Genomic DNA, 18798 nt, shown 5'->3' with positions numbered 1-18798 from the left:
AACAATCTGGATCAGAGAATTTCTGTTCTTCACAGAGAGGTTTCCAAACCATGACACAACAGAAAAGGATAAAATCAACTTGACCAAAGCACAGTAGAAAAGATTCATGATGGATTTGCAAATTTGGAAAGAGGACAGTTTCCTCAAACTAAACAAACACTGGTGCCCCTTTTTATACACAACTTCAACGTGTATTTCAACATAAAGTTTTGAGTCGATAATTGTCCAAAGGTATTAGAATGACTGCACAAAATCAACTGGTTGACCATTAATGAGTGTGACTTCATGTGTGCTGGGTTTTTTCTAAAATCGATGGTCATATCTTTAGTTTTAGATGTGTTTAACTGCAGATAAGATTCCTTACACTATTTGACAAAGTCATCAAGAACCGGACCATGGCTGTTTTCATTGTCCCGTAGAAGGCTAACTATGACAGGATCGTCTGCATACTTTATGATGGTCCTATTTTAGTATGTATTTCGGCACATATTTGTATAAAAGATAAATAAAAGTGGTGAAAGCACACATCCCTGTGGAGCACCAGTTGAAGAGAAGACTTGTTCAGATAGGGTTCCAGTTACACTCACTCTTTGAGTTGTATTAGTTAATTGGTCAAGTATCCAGCCAATCAGACTGTAAATCAAATTGTTCTAAAAAGCCTATGAATAAAAAACATGAGGTTGGGTGGTATTAAAAGCTGAGCAAAAAAATCAACAAATAAAAGTCTAGAATGGGACCCCTCCCCTTCCAAATGTTTCACCAGCAAATTCAACAAGATTACCGCAGCGTCATCTAGTCTACACCACATGTGGCCTGTACAGTATGCACACTGCATCAAATACATGCTCAGTTCTCCTGAGAATTTCTGACTTGACCAACTTTTCAAAGACTTTCAAAACAATTGATGTAAGGGAGACTGGTCTAAAATCATTAAGAACTTTAGGGAAACTAGTTCTGGTAACAGGAACTACCACCCGCATCCTTCCAGACCTGAGGTATAAGGATCTGCTAAAGATGTAGTGAAATACACGACCTAGATATCCTGCAGAAGATTTGATTAGACCACTACAGATGTTATCTGCTGCCCCTCTTGACCAGGACACTCTTGTAAATTAGATTCTTAATCTCAATGAGGTTCTCCTGGTTAAATAAATGTAAAAATAAATCAGGCCAAAAGTCGTATTTATTCTTACCGCGAGGAAGGATTGTTCTAATCTACAGCATTTTTGGCATTTCAAGGTGCTGGTCATCCTTGAGTTTAAAAATCAAATTCTTGAATGTTTGTTTTGCAAGTTCAGTTTCTGATTTAAGACTGAGCTTCATGTTGGACCAGGCTAAGTCTAGATTGTTTGTAGCTGTCTTATTTTCTCATTTATTTTAAGATTTATAGTTTTGTTTTGCTCTTAAGATTTCAATGTTCAGCTCCTTTTGTCGCTTCAAGCAGATCGGAGGCAGCTACCTGTTTAAAGGCAAATTTATTTTTTCTATATACCTTGACAGATTTGATCACTCATGGTTTATTGTTAGGGTAAATCTGAACTCACAGGGGACGATCATGTATTTACAAAAAGCAGTATAGTAACATGTTACATCAGTAAGTTCATGTAAATCTTCACATGACTGCTTGTCCTAGTCAGCGCAGTTATAGCATCCAGGCAGAACACCACACCGCTTCATCAAACCACAGGCCTTTATGTCCTGTATTTGAGTTTCATCCTTCTTCATGACAGTTTGATATATGGGCAGTAAGTGGACACAGTTGTGATCTGCAAGTCCCAGCGGTTGTAGTGGGAGTGATTTGTACGCATCCTTTACTGACCCTAACAGAAATCCAACCCTGGTCTCATTTGATGATAGGGATTCACAGCACTTGCTCAATTAATTTGACAGCTTACGGCAACATTATTTTGTTATCAGTTAGTGCGCTGATTAGTTTTCCAATTAATTGATTAAACATTTTCATTACTTGGTCAGACTTGGAGTCCCAAAACTAAAGATATTATTATCACTTTAGGCAGAGCAAGGTTGTAAATTCTCATAACTGAGAGGCATGACCTGAATAAATTACGCTTGGGGAAGGACTAAAAAACTTAAAACGTTTTAAAGGTAACGTTCCCTACAATGCATCATCATCTAATCTGTTTATAGTTCATCCCTATTAATCATATACATGTTTAAAATCACTGCGTCTTGTGCTGTTCGATGTTTTGAGCTGATTATCACATGATTCAAGGAAGATACAAAACTATTACATTATTTTCTTTGTCGACTGACATTTTTCTATTTATTTATTTATTTAATGGTTTATTTGAGTGGAGCAGATACAATATACATAGACAAACTTAAAACAGCAATCATATGCAAGTATCACATAGCGGGTGCTGATTTGCAACACTTGTCTCTAGAAGGGCTTTTGTGTAAATAAAATATTAAAACCGTTAAAAAGAAAAAGAGTAAACTGGGTACAGAAAAATACAATAAGACAAAAAAAAAAAAAGGATTTATTTTACATATTTAAAATACATTTAAAATCATTGTTGTTAGACTAGCAGTTCAACGCTGCTCGCTGCCTTCAATGCGACATATTGCACAGCCTGACTTCATATTTTTCTCTCGTCTTAAATAGTGCAAAAGGGAGTTTTTTTTAAACAGGAATGTTCTAGAAAATTAACTTTGTACAGTGAACTGCTGACAGGAACAAAAAACAACACGAGGGAGGGAAAAAAAATCCAACGCTGTCAGTGAAACAAAAATCATAATTAACAAGGCAGAAAAAACAACAACAACAGGAAGTGGAATAAACAGAAACCTACAAATAACGCTACAAACAATTAAACATGAGTACAAGTCTGTGGCTGAACTAACCACGATTTGGTGGCTCTCTTAACGGTGAAGTTCACAGTAAGCTTCAAGTGATCAGGTATAGCAAGTTCCAGGATGTTGCTCCTTTTACAGGAAAAGCTCAAATGTTTTTCAAAATAAAACTTTCCAGTTGCCACTTCAAGCTACTCTGCTGCAGCCCAGTCTCTGGCTGTATTTGCATAAAGGCTGAGGAGCAGGTCCGTTTAAACATTCAAACACAAGACTGACATAACGGAAGTCAATCAAATTTGTAAAACTTAAAATCTTGTATTTACTGTAAATACGGCAGTGATGATGTCTTGTGTTTTTTTGTCCAGAATTGCAGAGGCCCGATTGTAAAGGCACTATCGACTATCCGCTGTATGACCGAAGGAAAAAAATAAATACTCACATTGTTCATTCTAAAATCTGCTGGGATAAATACTGAAGTTACTTCACTGTTAACTTCCCACCCTTCATGTCCTTTGATTCTTCAGGTGACACGTAAACATTTACACACATGATGTGAAGCAGACCTATTAGGTATAGGAAGATATCATAATGGAAGGCCATTTTCTCTTTTATTCTAAAAGCTATGTCTTTTATTATTATTATTACTACATAATTATATTTTTGTTTCATTATCTCAAAATGTCTTTATCTTTAATCTTTAAAATAAAACCCCTTCAACCACCTATTGTGTCTTAAAAGGTCCCAAAAAGAGCAAACGAGGAGCACTCTCGACAGCAACAAGACTAGAAAGAGACAGAAAGTTGCTGATGAAGGCCTATAGCGCCGAAACGCGTCCGTTGCTGTTGTCGTTGCTGCTGCTTTACCCGGATTAAAGAAACCTAAAGGACATTTTTGCCTGCTGACTTTTTGTCTCTTTCTTGTCTTAAAAGGTTCCCAATAAAAACAAACGAGCAAACAAAAAGTTAAAGAAGTCCCACTCAGCTGTTTCCAACACATGACAACCACCACGTAGCCTCTTGGTCTTAATTAAGATCCCATGGTGTCTTCTACATCACATTACTGTCCTAACTTAATCCTTTCACTTAGAGCTTGAGCTAACCAATCATTTAAATGCATTTCTGACATTGTTCCCTTTATTCTAGATCCTTGCTTGTGTTGTACTTACTCTCTGATGTACGTCGCTTTGGATAAAAGCGTCTGCTAAGTGAATTGTAGTCTGTAGTTGTACTCTTTACTTGTGTATACACTTAAAGTGTATACACAAGTACTTTTATACTTATGTGTATAAAAGTAGCCTTGCAGCCAGCTCATTCATATAAGAGGGGGACTATGCTGTCTGGCTACTTTAACGTATAGCCTAATAATACATGACTAATTTCATAGGGCTCTGAAAGTCTGGGTTTGTCTAGAAAAATTGAATTCCCTCGTCTGAATTTGAGGGCCAATGCTTCAGTCAACACGTGATTGAAAACAGGGTCTTCCTGTATTCAGTCAACAACAGAACATGACTGAAACACAAACTGAAGGGACACTGATAATAATATAGCCCATTAGCTAATTAAAGTGTTATGACATGTATGTATGCCTGACTCCAATTAAAAAAAGAATGTCTTCTGTGAATAACAACCAGAAAACAACAACCTGTGAACTGTAATAATAGTGTTACCATTAAAGCAGTTAGCAACACATTTTAGCAGTGGGACGTTTTTGAAACCAAGCCAGTATAGTGTTTGTTGTTTTTTTTTGCATCACCTTGATAGAATAGAATAGATGTTTATTGCCATTTGCACAGGTACAGGACAGTACAGGTATATTGGAATTTTTGTGCGTTTCTCCCTGAGTCAGCGTCTACAAAAAAAGTTAAAATTATATATAAAATAGAATAGCATTATGAGAAAAAAAAGAGTAGAAAAGTACAAATAAAATAAAAAAATAAATAAGTTGTAGTAACAGCTAAGTGAATTAAAATAAACTGTACAGAAGCTATACACTGTATTAAAGCAAAGATATAATACAAAACAAATAACACAAAACACACTCTCTACTTTCTACATCTCTTATTACACCTGAGATGGACAAACTCAATAGAAATATGTCAGTATTTAACTGAGTGTAATGAAGCAAAGTGGTAATAGAAGGAGCCTAATAAAAAGTAACCAGAGGGAAACACTTCTTTAGTCTTTGAATTTATTTAAAACCTGCTAAAATCTTGTTACAAATAACATTCAATCAAAGGGCTGATATCTCGTTTACACGTCGTATCAAAGGACCTGTTTGAAATGTTAAATATTCAGTGAAAGTGAAAGAAACAGGAAAACTGAATCATGATCTATGGCTACATACATTTCTGGAGACTGTTTCAATGGAAGGAGCAGACTCTAACCTGGTGGACGAATATAAGGAAGACCAACACATATGGAAAGACATTTTGGACATTATAAAGACTGTGCCGATATTCCCCACACTCCAAAGACAAACAGAGCAAGCTACGTAAACAGAAAATAATACCTCCCTAAGTACAGCCTCTCTTCACCCCTCTGTAGCTATACGATATATACTTCCTCTGTGACCTCGTTTGTCTTTTGTTGTTGTTCTCTGCCTGTTTTTATTTTTTCTCTGTCTTTTTTTTGTTTGTTTTTGTTTTTTTGTTGGATGTTGCAATTGTCTTAACAAAAGGAAAAAATGTTAATGCATCCTGTAAGCTTTATTTATCTATTTTTTTATTAATTTTTTTATTTATGTATGTATTTTTATTTTTTTCTGTCTTTTTTTTGTTTGTTTTTGTTTTTTGTCGGATGTTGCAATTGTCTTAACAAAAGGAAAAAAATTTAATGCATCCTGTAAGCTTCATTTATCTATTTATTTATTTATGTATGTATTTATTTATTTTATTTTATTTTTTCTATTTTATTTTTTTTGTTTGTTTTTGTTTTTTTGTCGGATGTTGCAATTGTCTTAACAAAAGGAAAAAAATGTAATGCATCCTGTAAGCTTTATTTATTTATTTATTTTATTTTATTTTCTTCTGTCTTTTTTTGTTTGTTTTTGTTTTTTTTGTCGGATGTTGCAAATGTCTTAACAAAAGGAAAAAAATGTAATGCATCCTGTAAGCTTTATTTATTTATTTATTTATTTATTATTTATTTATTTATGTATTTATTTTTATTTATTTATTTTTTTCTGTCTTTTTTTGTTTGTTTTTGTTTTTTTGTCGGATGTTGCAATTGTCTTAACAAAAGGAAAAAATGTTAATGCATCCTGTAAGCTTTATTTATTTTTTTATTTTTTTATTATTTATTTATTTATTTATGTATTTATTTTTATTTATTTATTTTTTTCTGTCTTTTTTTGTTTGTTTTTGTTTTTTTGTCGGATGTTGCAAATGTCTTAACAAAAGGATAAAAATGTTAATGCATCCTGTAAGCTGTCTTTAAAGTTGAACTTAAATTAAAAAAAAACTTTAAATTAAAGAAATATTCAGTGAAAGTGACAGTAAAGGTTTCTCTTGTTCCAGATACAAATAATAGAAATTAAATTATTTTTACTATCCTTCTCGGGTGTTGTGACGCGGGGCATGCTGGGAAAAAAAACCAGCATCCAATATGGCGACTTCCACAGGAGAGGATGGAAAGGCTGTTTGTACCTCAGATGTGGATTTATTACTGCACCCCGAGCTTTTGTCTCGGGATTTTATGCAGTTAATATTAAGTGAGGTGAGTTACCCCGACGCAAACGAGTAAAGTCTATCTGAATACCGAGTTAGAAGAAGGGGAACACCGCTGTGTTAGCCGTGCGGGCTAACTTAGCCGTCTGTTTGTGTTTCATGACAACCAGATGTTAAAACATTGTTTGACATGTCGAGTAAGGCTAACAGCTGATGTCTCTCTTCAGAAACACGTCAGCATCAGCAGGTGTGAGAGTCGGGACCGCCTCACAGAGATTTACCTTCGACATGTGATCCCGCTGCCGCAGAGGACTTTACCGAACAGTCGCTGGGGCAAAAGGATGGAGAAGAGCCGAGGGAGGCAGACCCCGGCGGGTCAAAGGTCACACAGGTAACACAAGCTGCTGTACACCTGATGGCTGTTACTGGATGTATGATGGGATGTTAGGCGGCTCAGATACGTCATTTGGTTTTCCATGTATACAAAGGAAAATAAAACTTCTGAACATTATTTAAATCTAATAAATTGGAGCTTGAGACTCTCGCAGGTTAACTTGTTCTGCACATGTTACATTTACTAATGATCCCTGCACTCATGTTCACTTCATCTGTCTACTCTCAGTTATATTGAATAGTTTCTGCTGATAACATGTCTACACTCCTTCACTTTAACTTATGTCAATACTGTTCATTGACAACTCTGTTTTTACACATTTACATTTAATCTTTCATATTTAAGACTAGTAATGCTAAGTTAAATCCTGGTTGTATATATTCCCATTCTTAGTTTTGATATTTTTAGTGCTTGTTTACTTTGTATTTAATATTATATTGTGTTTAAATTTGCTAATATTGTGTTTTTTTACTCATATTGTGTGTTTGGACAACCTGCTGCTGTAACGCCACAATTTCCCAGTTTGGGATCAATAAAGTAATTCTATTTTATTCTATTCTATTCTATAATATTTTATTCTATTCTATTTTATTCTATTATTTTTTAGTGTTAGTGCTGCAAACTCCTGGAATATTTTACAACAGGACCTGAACTTGAGCACTTTTATCCCTTATGGACACTTTTAGAAATATTATTTTTAACCGCCCAATACCTGACTGTAACTGTTTTATTTGATTTTAATTACTTGACTTATCACTGTAGTAATTTCACACTTTTAAATTATTTTAGTGTATATATTTTATTGCTCTTTTATTGATTTTATTTTCTGTTATCTCACTTCTCGTTGTTTATCATTTATGTATGTTTTCTCGGCATCATTGTAAATGAGGGTCGCCCTCAGTGATCTCTCCGAGAACTTAAATAAAGGTTGATGATGATGATTACGTACACGCATTACGTCCAGCAGGTGAGCCCGGTGTGGTGGACAAAGTTTTCATTTCATTCACTCAGAGGTCCAGTATGATCAATTCCGGGACCTGTTGACAAAGTAAAATGGCATAAATCAAATAAAAGATTGACAATTGCGTCTTCATTGGCATATATTCTCTGGAAAATATAATTCACGTTCTTTCTCGGCAGTCGGCTTTTTCACACGTTTTTTTTTTGCTGTCATTTTTGTTGTGCTGTTATCCTGCTCAGAACACATGGGCAGTAGAAAGTCTAACAAAGATTGTTTTTTGGAACAAAGGTTATGCCGTGTGTCACTAGAAATGCAGTTGAACTCGGTCTCTCTTGTGCTCCTCTTCTCAATTCATATGAGCGCAAGTCATCAAAATATCAAACTGAGGTGAAGATGAATTTATGTTTCAGTGTACCCTTGAAAATATAAAAGCACATAGTAATGTATCTCCCAGTAAACCTGCATAAAAAATAGATTTATGTGTCATTAAGAGTTACATTACATCCATTTGAATGTAAAAAAATATTTATTGTTGTTTTGTTATTTCCATCTGCAGTAACGATCACAATAGAAAAAGGCCTGTGATTGTGTTCGATGGCAACTCCTCCAACTCTGGCCCATTAAAAGTAAAGAAACCCGAGGGAACCTCTGCGTCAACTGGAATCACCGACAGGTTAAAACCGCCCCCTGCTGCAAACCTGCACAACCCCATCCGCAAGTTATCTGGAAACACGACATCCTCTTCCTCATCCATCCACAGCAGCCCGGACGCAGCCAGTCTGAAACGGGAAGCCAATAGCTCGGTAAGAAAGTTTTTGTTTTTATCATCTTAAATGTGCTTTACAAACAAGTTCTGATTGGTGAAAATGGTGCAGAATTAGTTGTACTGTTTTTGTGCTACTTGAATTTATCTGTGTTGTATGTGTGTAAACCACAGCAGGAAACGAACACACTCCCATTTTAATTTCTACAAACGAGTAAGAAGCAAAAGGAAAACAGTCTTTAAATCTTTCTCATAAACTGATGGTTACATCTCATCTGTATTCTTATCACCATGTTTTTTTTATACATGTGATTCTTTGATGTGCAATTTATCAAAACATATTTTCTAATTTACAAGTTATTTGTTACACACCGTATCTATTTTATTATGAGTTGATAACAAGATGATCCATACTTTGTTAAGGAGTTAACTTCAGAGATCACAACTGTTAGAAAAAAAGTGTTTTCTAATGGTCACATTGTTTCAATCTGTGCAAAACAGACAAATCATGCGATGAAATATTATAAATCATACTTTCAACAGATCTGCTACCCTTTTGCAGTATGCGTTAAGCTGAGTGGATTTATTTAGTTTTTTATGTTGCTTGTTTTTCTTCCATTTCTTCAGGGTTCAATGAACTCTCCAGAGGCGAAGAAAAAGATCCAGCATGTGACATGGCCCTGACCGATGCCCCTCTTCACACAGACCTGATGGGAGCCCACACTCCAACTTAATGTTGTTGCTAACCACCTCTTACTCTCTCAATCGTTGTTGTCTCACTAACGGCATCACGGACGGGGATAAAAAAAACAAACTTTTATCCTGTGTGAAGGCCGATCACAGCTCTGGTTCTGGAGCTGTAAGCAGATAGGATGATGTGGAGTAAAGAGCTTCCTCTTGCTTTCCCTCAACCTCAAGTGGCCTTACCATCAATGATAAGCAACTCAACTTAAAGTCCCCCCACATGGAGACCTAGAGGAGAAAATACAACTTGTTTTCTGAAATAAATTTATGGAAATGATGGTTGTTGATATTCTGTTTCTGGGCACGATTTGGTTCTGTCAAGAAGGGAGGGATAGTAAGTCATGAAGAGATTTGATTTCAAATGCCACTGTCTCTCATAGTTGTCATTGTTGAATAAATATTGAACCTCAACAAGATGGACATATCTGAGAGGCTTTTTGTACAAGTAAACAGGCAGTGATTAAATCACAGTATTTCTCTGGTGTACCTTTAGAAAAAAAAAAAAAAAAAGAATCCAACCCCTGATTATGCTGAAAATGCTGCGGTGGTACTTAGTGTCAGTCTTATTAAACTCCATTTCACTGAGGTTTGTATTCATTAAATCCTTTGTGCTATTTCACAAAATGTTCAGGTTTTTTCAGAATAAAAGCAGAGCGGTATTGGAACACGATGAGACGATGTCTATTGCTAATTTTGTCACAATAGGAAGCAGGGAGCTTACATTCATGTGTGTGAATATACAACTTTTTAATAACACAAACAATTAAAAGGAATACGACCTAAAGCAAGAACAATGTTTTTTTTTTAAATATATGTATTCATAATTATGAATACATTGACTCTGTAGTTATTATCTGTGAATATGATGTCATCAGGAACACGATAAACAAAAGCATTTTTAATTCTTGTCAGATTCATTGTCATGTTTGTACCAACTGATTTTTAAATAAAGTGTCTCAATAAAATGCATCTATTTTGGTGATTAAATTACACCAGGAATTCCAGCTGCTTTGTGCAAATGCTTGGTGGGCTTTACCTAAAATACAGTAAATAGTATTTTATCTACTTTTGTATTATAGAGTTAAGTTTAAAGCCCAAGTTTCTCTCAAGAAGTCAACTTATGTCTTAAATTTGTCTGCATTTTCTGCACCAAAGTTCCAACATTATGACTTGTTTTTATATGAATGATTCTTTAAGGAGGTGTTCACACATCAAACTATCTCATGAAGTAGGTGCATGGGACGACACACTATCACTTGAAAAGAAAAAAATCTGCACACTACTCTTGCTACGTATCACAAATTTATTAGAAAAATTACAAACATTTCAGTCACTGAACAACATAGATGACAAAGGTTCAGAGGGACGGAAATGTGAATTTTTCTAATAAATCGGTGATACTTAGCTTAGAGTAGTGCGCAGGATTCTTTCTTTTCAAGTTATATGAATGATTCTGAAATGCATTTATGCAGAGTAAAGACAGTTTTTGAAATGTTTATTAGGTAATAGAAGAGCTCATTCACAAACCCTTTACTAATTACAGTATGAAGCTAGTCCATGCACAAAGCAGTGATTATTATAACACGTCAAAGTGGATAATCATTCACACATTCATATTTTAGATTTATGTCTTAGAGCTTCACACAGTCGATCTGCCCTCACGGAGCTGTTTCCTAAGCAAAGGTCTCTACATTCATGCCAACAGTTGTAACATTAGTAATGATTTTTTTCTCAGAGAACATTTAACTTAAACTTTTTAACTTCAAAAGCACTGTTAATAGTTTATATTTCATGGCAACAATGTACATTTATAGTAATTCTATAAGGATGCTATGGAGGCTTAGCGCTGTGCTTTGATAGTATATTATTATATCTCTGTTGTTCTATTGTAACATAGCCATCAAATCTAAGGTGTCTGTCTCCCCGCGCACAGAATTAGATGTCCTTGCCGCACTCTGGGCACAGGATGTCATCACGCTCAGTGAGGAAGCCACGGCCAACCAGGGACACGGAGCACTTCTTACAGTTGAAGCAGTCATTGTGCCACTGGCGCTCCTCGAAGGAAATGTACTTGCTGCCTCCAAGGCCTAAATAAAAAAAAGTGATGGATAAATCATGAAATATTGTTAGATAGAATCCTTTCAGTTTCTGGGAAACAAAAAAAAAAATCATGATTACCGCTAATAGGGGTGGTGCAGGAGGCACATTTCTTTGCATACAGGTTGCAGAAGCAGTTGAGACAATAGGCAAAATCGTCTCTCGAGGTAAACCTCTGGCCAGACAGCTGCTGCTTGCAGCTAGTGCACAGGAAGCAGTCCTTGTGCCAGGGCTGGTCGTGGTAGGTCACCCCGCCAGTGGTGATGGGCTACAAAGAGGGAAGAGTGACACTTCTTAATGCTTTTGTTTGTTGCACACCTCATGGTCCTCTCGACAGTGATTGAATAGTAGGTTGAAAATCATTTTAGGTATTTTTAATATGCAAAATTCCTTGTCCTACCTTCTTGCAGTGCACACACTGCATGGCAAACTGCTTCTCATAGCAGGGCACACAGAAGTTGCTGTTGTCCTTGGGGATGAAGCTCTTGGTGCCAATTGGCTGCTGGCATCTTTGGCAGGTGAAACAGGTCTCATGCCAGCTGTTCCCCTTGTGCTCCATCTTCCTGGAGCCTGAGGAGAAATATGAAGAAATTGAATAATTAAAGGTAAAATCAAAATACATTTTTATTTCTGTAGTCAAGAACTAATATACATCTCATAATGTCTTCCAAACAGTCAGTTAACTTCATTCTTTAGAAACATAAAACATCTATCTTTTTGGAGGATGGTTAAGATACCTCGCATTTTTGATAACAGTGATGACCCGTGTAGTCATAATATAAACTGAGGTGTGCTACATTTTACATTTTTTCAGAATGTGTGGAGTTACCTGCACTACATTATTATATAGTCAAATATGTACACATACGGTCTCATTTTGTTTGAGGGTTGAAAAAGAAGTGGCAGAGTTTTATATTGTATAAAAGTATATAGAGTATATTCTGTAAAAGTTCTATTTGTTTGTACATGTGTAATTTCCAAATTAGACTTCGGGAGAGTGAAATATTCGATATACTCACTCACTTTCTAAAATGTGGATATATTTTTATATTCCTATTGAGTGTATTATCTACCAGATTTCCACTATGTGTAGCCTACAGGCTTTTAAAAATGTGCACATAAAAAAATCGTCCCTGTATGCTGATGATCTTCTTTTATACCTAGCTAATATTCTTTGTGCCGTGATATCATTATAACAAGACAAAGCTTAAAAAATCATCTCTGTATGCTGATGATCTTCTTTTATACCTAGCTAATATTATTTGTGCTGTGATATCATTATAACAAGACAAAGCTTATTGTTTTTATACAAAACATGTGTTGAAACTAATTGTGAGATTTGCCTGTTAATATTGGCTTTACTCATATGTTGCTCTTTCTGTGGCTGCCTTTCTACCTGGCATGATGGTTTTCTTGCACTCGTGGCACTTAGAAGAATACTCGTTGGAGTAGCACTCAGTGCAGAGGAGCTGGTCATCTTTGGTAGAGAAGGGCTTGTCCACCAGCGAGCGCTTGCACTGGAAGCACTTGAAACACTCCTCATGCCAGTGGCGGTCCTTGTAGGACAGATCCTGCAGGAGCAACAGATGGGTAATTAGAGAGCTGTAATGATAATGAAGCCAGAAGGTGTCAGAGAAATCATAAAAGGGCTCGTGTACAATGCACTTCGGCACATCTCGTACCCTGGTGTTGCAGCCAATGGGCTTCTTGCACTCCTCGCAGGTGTTGGAGTACAGGCTCTCGTAACATTTCACACAGTAGGGATTCTCCTCTCTCAGGACGTACTTCTTCCCAAACAGGGACTCCTTACAGTAGTGGCAGTCATAGCGCTCGGTCATTTTGACCCAGGGTCACTTACCTGCGAGAGAGAGGGACAGAGAAGGAGACACAATTATTCAGAGGAGATCAAGTATTTTATCATAGGAAGGCAAACAGACATGGAAACAATTATTTTAACATAAACATTTTTTATTTTGTGATTTTTTGAAACCCTAACACCTCAACTCAACCGTGAAGCTGTAGACAGTTTTTTTCTTTGCACAGCTGCAAAGACATCTTTACAGTGACATTCGGAAGAGACCAACTCTTTAGAGATTAACCTTTTCAAAACAATAAATATTTCCCCAGGACGCATTTAGTATCAAGATCTTCCACATCACAGTTTTTTTTTCTGTGTTGCATTTCCCGCCTTTCATCTCTCTACCATCTCCCAGAAGTCCTTCACTTGGTTCTGGGTGTCAGGAATGGAAAGGTGACAGATGAGGAGGTTATAAATAACTCCTATCAGTCCTGCTCAGAGACGGTCAACTCTTGCCCTGCTGCATACCAACGCTCGCCATGCCACTGTACACTGACCGATCCATCACCTCACATCCAGCTGTCAACGCCAGATCACTGTATCCCTTGTGGTCCTACATTTGTGTACATAAGTAAGCGTGTGTGTCAGTGTATAAGTGGGTTTGAATGGCACATGCTATAATTGCTGCACTCAATCTGCAGCTGTTTGTAGGCGACCTGTTGAGCCCTCTGGTTATCCCACCTGTGCATAAATATTCTCTGTTGACCAAGAATAGTATAGGCTATTATGTTTAAGTTGGTGTACTGTTGTATGTGTTTGAGAGTGGATTGAATGGACCCAAAGAAGAAAATAAACTCTATTATTAAGGGGACTTTATGGTCATAGATTCTTCAAAAAACTTAATCACATAAGGAAGAGAAAGGAAAACGGAAATCTCAAATTGAATTTCCTCTTTCCCATTCCATCCTAAACTGTTACATTCATGTTTGATTACTTTAATTTCTTGCATTCTGTTTGTGCTTTGTGCTGTTCATCTGTTTTAATCAGCTTTCTTACAGAATGTCTTAAGCCTTTGTCTATTTTTTGATCGCTGTGGTTCCCCTAACCTCACCAGTCCAACATGAGCTCTGAGATTGATTTCAGGGAGGGGGGGGGGGGGGGGGGGGGTATCTTTTATCTTGCTGAAGTTGAGACGTTTTAATCTGACTGTCCTTTCTGTTCGCTTCTAAACCCGTCCCACATTCCCTCATTGTCTGCTGCTCCCACCATGACTCACCTAGCTTATATAAGGATTTATTTGACTCCTAAAAATAAAAAAGGGGATAATCTCGACTGCCACAAATAAAACCTTTGAGCTGTTCAGATATGTCAGGCAGCTGTTTCCCAGCTTCGGGGGTTCTCTTTGATGCTGCCCATTTGGGGGTCTCTCAGCGCAAATATCTTGATGTCGAAAATGAGCCCAAAAGGCAAGTTACATGTACCACTGTGCAGAATGGTCTATCTCCAGAAAGTTCCAGTGTTTAAAGACAGTTTTCATCCAGACAGCTAACTCTCTGCAGGTTTCTAAAAATGGCAAAGCTTGACATTAAATTAAGTTCAAAAAGCAAATCTTTAATCTGGTGAATTTTAAAAGTATAATATGGCTCAAGAAGTTCTGCAATTTATCGATTTTTTTTCCTCGATTTTGCAGATGTTTTAAAGAGGCATAAAATGATCTTGAAATGCCTTCTAACCATCTAAAAAGCATGCACATCATGTAGAAGTGCTTTATTTTGGGGCTCCGGGAGCGCAATGATTACTGCAGGTGCCCCATGTACAGAGGATTAGGTCCTGCAGGCGTGCGGCTCGGTATCAAATCCAACACATGGCTCCTTTCCCACATGTCATTCCCCACTCTCTCCCTGATTTCTGGCTCTATCCACTGTCCCATCTCTAGAATAAATTCCTAAAAAGCTCCAAAATAAACCTTTAAAATAAGTGCTTTATTTAACCGCCTGACAGCCATTCTTGTCAATTAACCAAATATGCACACGGACAACAACTAAGAATAACCTTCTCATTGGATAATGTAATAAGTTCAATAGAATTAAGCGTTAAACTGAAAAAGTGGCATAAAGGACGCGGTTATTGAACTGCCAAGTCCAAAATAATAAAAAATGTAAAAGCGCTACAAATAAAGGTTTGCAATTCAACTTGACCCATTTGATTAACTCTTAAACTAAACACTACTGCTCAATCATTTTACATAACCTTTTTCCACTCAGCGGATCTCTTTTCATGAAGCACGTAAATCTTTTAGTCGTAGTTTTGTGTTAACAGATACTTTTTGTTCTCTCTGAGAGTTTTGACTGCAAGATTTTGTACAGACTATACATCCGACTAAAACGCTGTAAAGCCAAGGAAAAGCAAGAAGAAGAAAAAAACAGACCAATGGTGTATTAAAAAATGTGAAGCTGACACCTTTATCAACACATTTGTGCCAAAGGAAGGTGTGAGCTTGATGGAAAAGGAGGAAAGATGATGGGTGAAATGAGATTTGTTTGCAGGGGTCAAAAGGGATTGTGCATTTTTGGGACAGTTAAAGAAAAATATTATTAAAGGGAAAAGGAGGTCAGGCCGTCTAAGAGACAGACACAAGGGCAGGTGGAGAAGGAAGACACGGTTAAATGGTACAGGTGATGTGCAGAGGGAGAACATGAGCAGGTGGGTGGGGAGGCAGAGAGGAGGATGCCAGAGCAGCTGTTTTTGTTTTTTTTCTGGAGGATGGATGAAGACCAGTGAAAGGATGAATGGGGTGGAAAGATGGACAGGTGGATGGATGGATAGTTGGAGCGGGGTTGAACAGAGTTGGGTCTTACCTTCCTGTCTGAGGAGTGTGCGCCTGTGCGGAGTCTGGGGCAGACTGAGAGGACAGGCTCCGGGTGGGCTGTAGTAACTCCTGATTGCATTACTCCACCCATCAGGGGCTAATTGAAAACAGGGGAGGGGCAACAGAGCAATGGGGGTGGTTAAGGGGGCAGGGAATCTTTTTTCAGATGATCTATAAATACAGCGGCACTTCACAGAGATAACCCCCAGGCCCCCTTTCACTTGCAGTCCCCAGCCAAACCGTGTGGCCTTTTAAGGTCACTTACATGTTCACTCTCTCAAATACTCACTCAGTGTTTCACTTTTTCACTTGTATCTTTTGTAAATATCTTTGTTCCCCCCCTCCACACCAGCCTTATCATCTCATTCCTCCCTATCCTGCTTCCTGGAAAAAAAAGTCATTCTTCTAAACTGCTGTTTTCTTTACATGAGAGATTTCTGTAAATCATAATAATCACATTATTGCACGGACACACAAATATGCGCACTATTACGTAATACAACAACCTTCTAATGGCCTTTAACCACGTGATGGAAAAGGATGCAAAGGGTCAAATGTCAAAGATCGTTGTCCTGTGAGATTCGGCCCCTATAATCAAATGTCTCATCTGTCTCTACCTTCCCATATTCCTCCTCACAGGGGAATACGCGTTGAATCCCATACCTCCGACTGAGTTTGGTACAGCATCCAGGCCTGGTAATGACAGACGCCCACATGGTTTCTAAGAAAATTGTAGCACTATTTTCTGCAACCCCACACTCTCTTGTTAACACTGCTTCACCACCCCCCCACCCCCATCAACCTCTCCCTGTCTATCTCTGTTTGTCTTTCCCCCCCTATTTTTCTCTCCCCGTCCAGTAGGTTTTCCCGACCTAGGGGTCCCTGGACACTCTCCAGAGTGAAAATGCGTCACTACATTCAAGTGCTCTATTTGTAGACCGCCAGAAAGAGATTGTGGCTTCACAAAGTGTCAGTGTGTATATGTGCTGTGTCTATTTGTATGTATATATACAGTATGTGTTTCATTCTGGATAAAACTGATCAGTCTACCACCTAATACTAGATGAAACTTCTCAACATGGTGATGGAAGGATTGCTATAACATTTTGTGCAGGCTCCAGATAATAAGAAGCCTTTTGACCATCCTTATTCTTAAAGTTTGTGGTTTTGGGCAAACTGTCAATTTATTGGATTTTAATGAAAAACACACATTTATGTCCCCCATTCAAGATGAATGAAGTTTTTATCAAACACCATCATACCTCTAGACGTTAAACATGTCTTTTACTCTTTGACTGAATACCTGCAAAGCCTTTCATGTTCCCATGAGCCTCATTTGTTCAGTCTTCTTAATGCTCATATGTTAGCATGCTAACACCTTCGATTAATGTGGTCAACTGGTATTTTACTTAATAAACATTATGTTTAAATTGTCATTGTATGCTAACACACTAAACTAAGGTGGTGAACATGTACAATTAAGATCAGCAAGCAAATGTGTTATAATGCTAACACACTTAAAGGCTTTTTGATCCAGCAGATGTCGCCCTTGAGCACCAGCATGAAACCAAAACAACTTGCGGTGCATTGTTGTGTTAGCATGCTAATGCTAGTGATCTTTATTATGCTGGTATCTTCACACTGCATGTAAATTTACCTGAAATGAGCGTGATCTAGAAACACAGTTAAGCAGTGAGTACAGTATGTTATTCTTCTTTTCTCTAGTCCCTCAATTAAACAACTTTTATACACGAGGGGAGGAGTCAGCCGGCTGTCCCGGCGATGTAAACAAAGTGAAGATAGGACTCTGAAAACATCACAGACAGTGGGACTCGGGTGTTACACTCATTGTAGACAGTCATGACTCACAGAGTTATTTTCAGAGGATATACTTGATTTCTATCATATTTAAGTGTGAAAAATCACATATAAAGACTTTAACTAGCTAATAGAGTATACCTACTTAACATGTGTGTAAACTTTATCATTGTTAGCATGGTAACACATTAAAATAAGATGGTGTCCATGGATATACCTAGTTAACATTAGCATATTAACATTGTCATTGTTTGTATGCTAACAAAATAAACAAAGATTGTTTGTGAGCATATAAAGCCTACACAGCATTTGGATAGTTTTGAGATAGTCAGTATGCCAAAATTAGCCTTCAGGTCACAGCACTTAAGCACTAGTACGACACTATGTTGAAGTACTCAAAGAGCAGCTAGCATATCTGTTAAATCTTAGTGTTGTTAGATTAGCTGGGGACCACCATCTTGAAAAAGGTCTTTCACATCAAACATCTTCTTAACTGCTTTCTGTTAATCCTCACATGTACTGCTATAAGAAAGCTGGTACCATAAAATGACATGTCATCATATCAACTTTTCATTATATCTAAATTATGGCTCATCCATCACTAAGGCCACCCTCAACACGTTTGAAGCATTCAAAACAAAAAAACAGGAAGCTGTGAGTATAGGACAGAATTGAAGTCAGATGATAGTTTGTTAAGACAGAAAACAGAAGACGATGTGTTAGTTCAGAGGACAGGACTGGGAATGGGTAATCATTTGATTACTCTGGCATGGCATGGCATTTTTCATACATGCTTACATTAGGCTTTGGTAAGTTCCTGAGTTCCCCCTGAAAATGTATATCATGTTCTTTTAATTTTTAGATGTGTTGTCCAAT

At 37.2% G+C, this 18798-nt stretch overlaps 2 protein-coding genes across 2 annotated transcripts; one reads left to right on the top strand and one right to left on the bottom strand.

Moving 5' to 3' along the window:
- The first annotated feature begins 6372 nt into the window (after nt 1-6372).
- c13h2orf49 (chromosome 13 C2orf49 homolog) lies at nt 6373-10307 on the top strand. The gene is made up of 4 exons (XM_020648385.3): nt 6373-6527; nt 6706-6869; nt 8390-8636; nt 9224-10307. The coding sequence occupies exons 1-4, from the start codon at nt 6417-6419 to the stop codon at nt 9278-9280; spliced, it is 579 nt and encodes a 192-aa protein (XP_020504041.1). The 5' UTR covers nt 6373-6416; the 3' UTR covers nt 9281-10307.
- A 513-nt stretch (nt 10308-10820) lies between these two features.
- fhl2a (four and a half LIM domains 2a) lies at nt 10821-16219 on the bottom strand. Its single transcript, XM_020648372.2, has 6 exons — nt 16094-16219; nt 13120-13295; nt 12834-13008; nt 11838-12007; nt 11519-11705; nt 10821-11427 (listed from the first exon to the last, which is right to left on the bottom strand). Exons 2-6 carry the CDS (start codon nt 13273-13275, stop codon nt 11276-11278), a joined length of 840 nt encoding a protein of 279 aa, XP_020504028.1. The 5' UTR covers nt 13276-13295; nt 16094-16219; the 3' UTR covers nt 10821-11275.
- Between the last annotated feature and the right edge of the window lie 2579 nt (nt 16220-18798).

This window comes from Labrus bergylta, chromosome 13 (assembly GCF_963930695.1).
Source record: "Labrus bergylta chromosome 13, fLabBer1.1, whole genome shotgun sequence".
Classification (NCBI taxonomy): domain Eukaryota; kingdom Metazoa; phylum Chordata; class Actinopteri; order Labriformes; family Labridae; genus Labrus; species Labrus bergylta.
The sequence above is the reverse complement of the archived record's forward strand: the minus strand, read 5'-3'. Positions and strand labels throughout refer to the sequence as shown.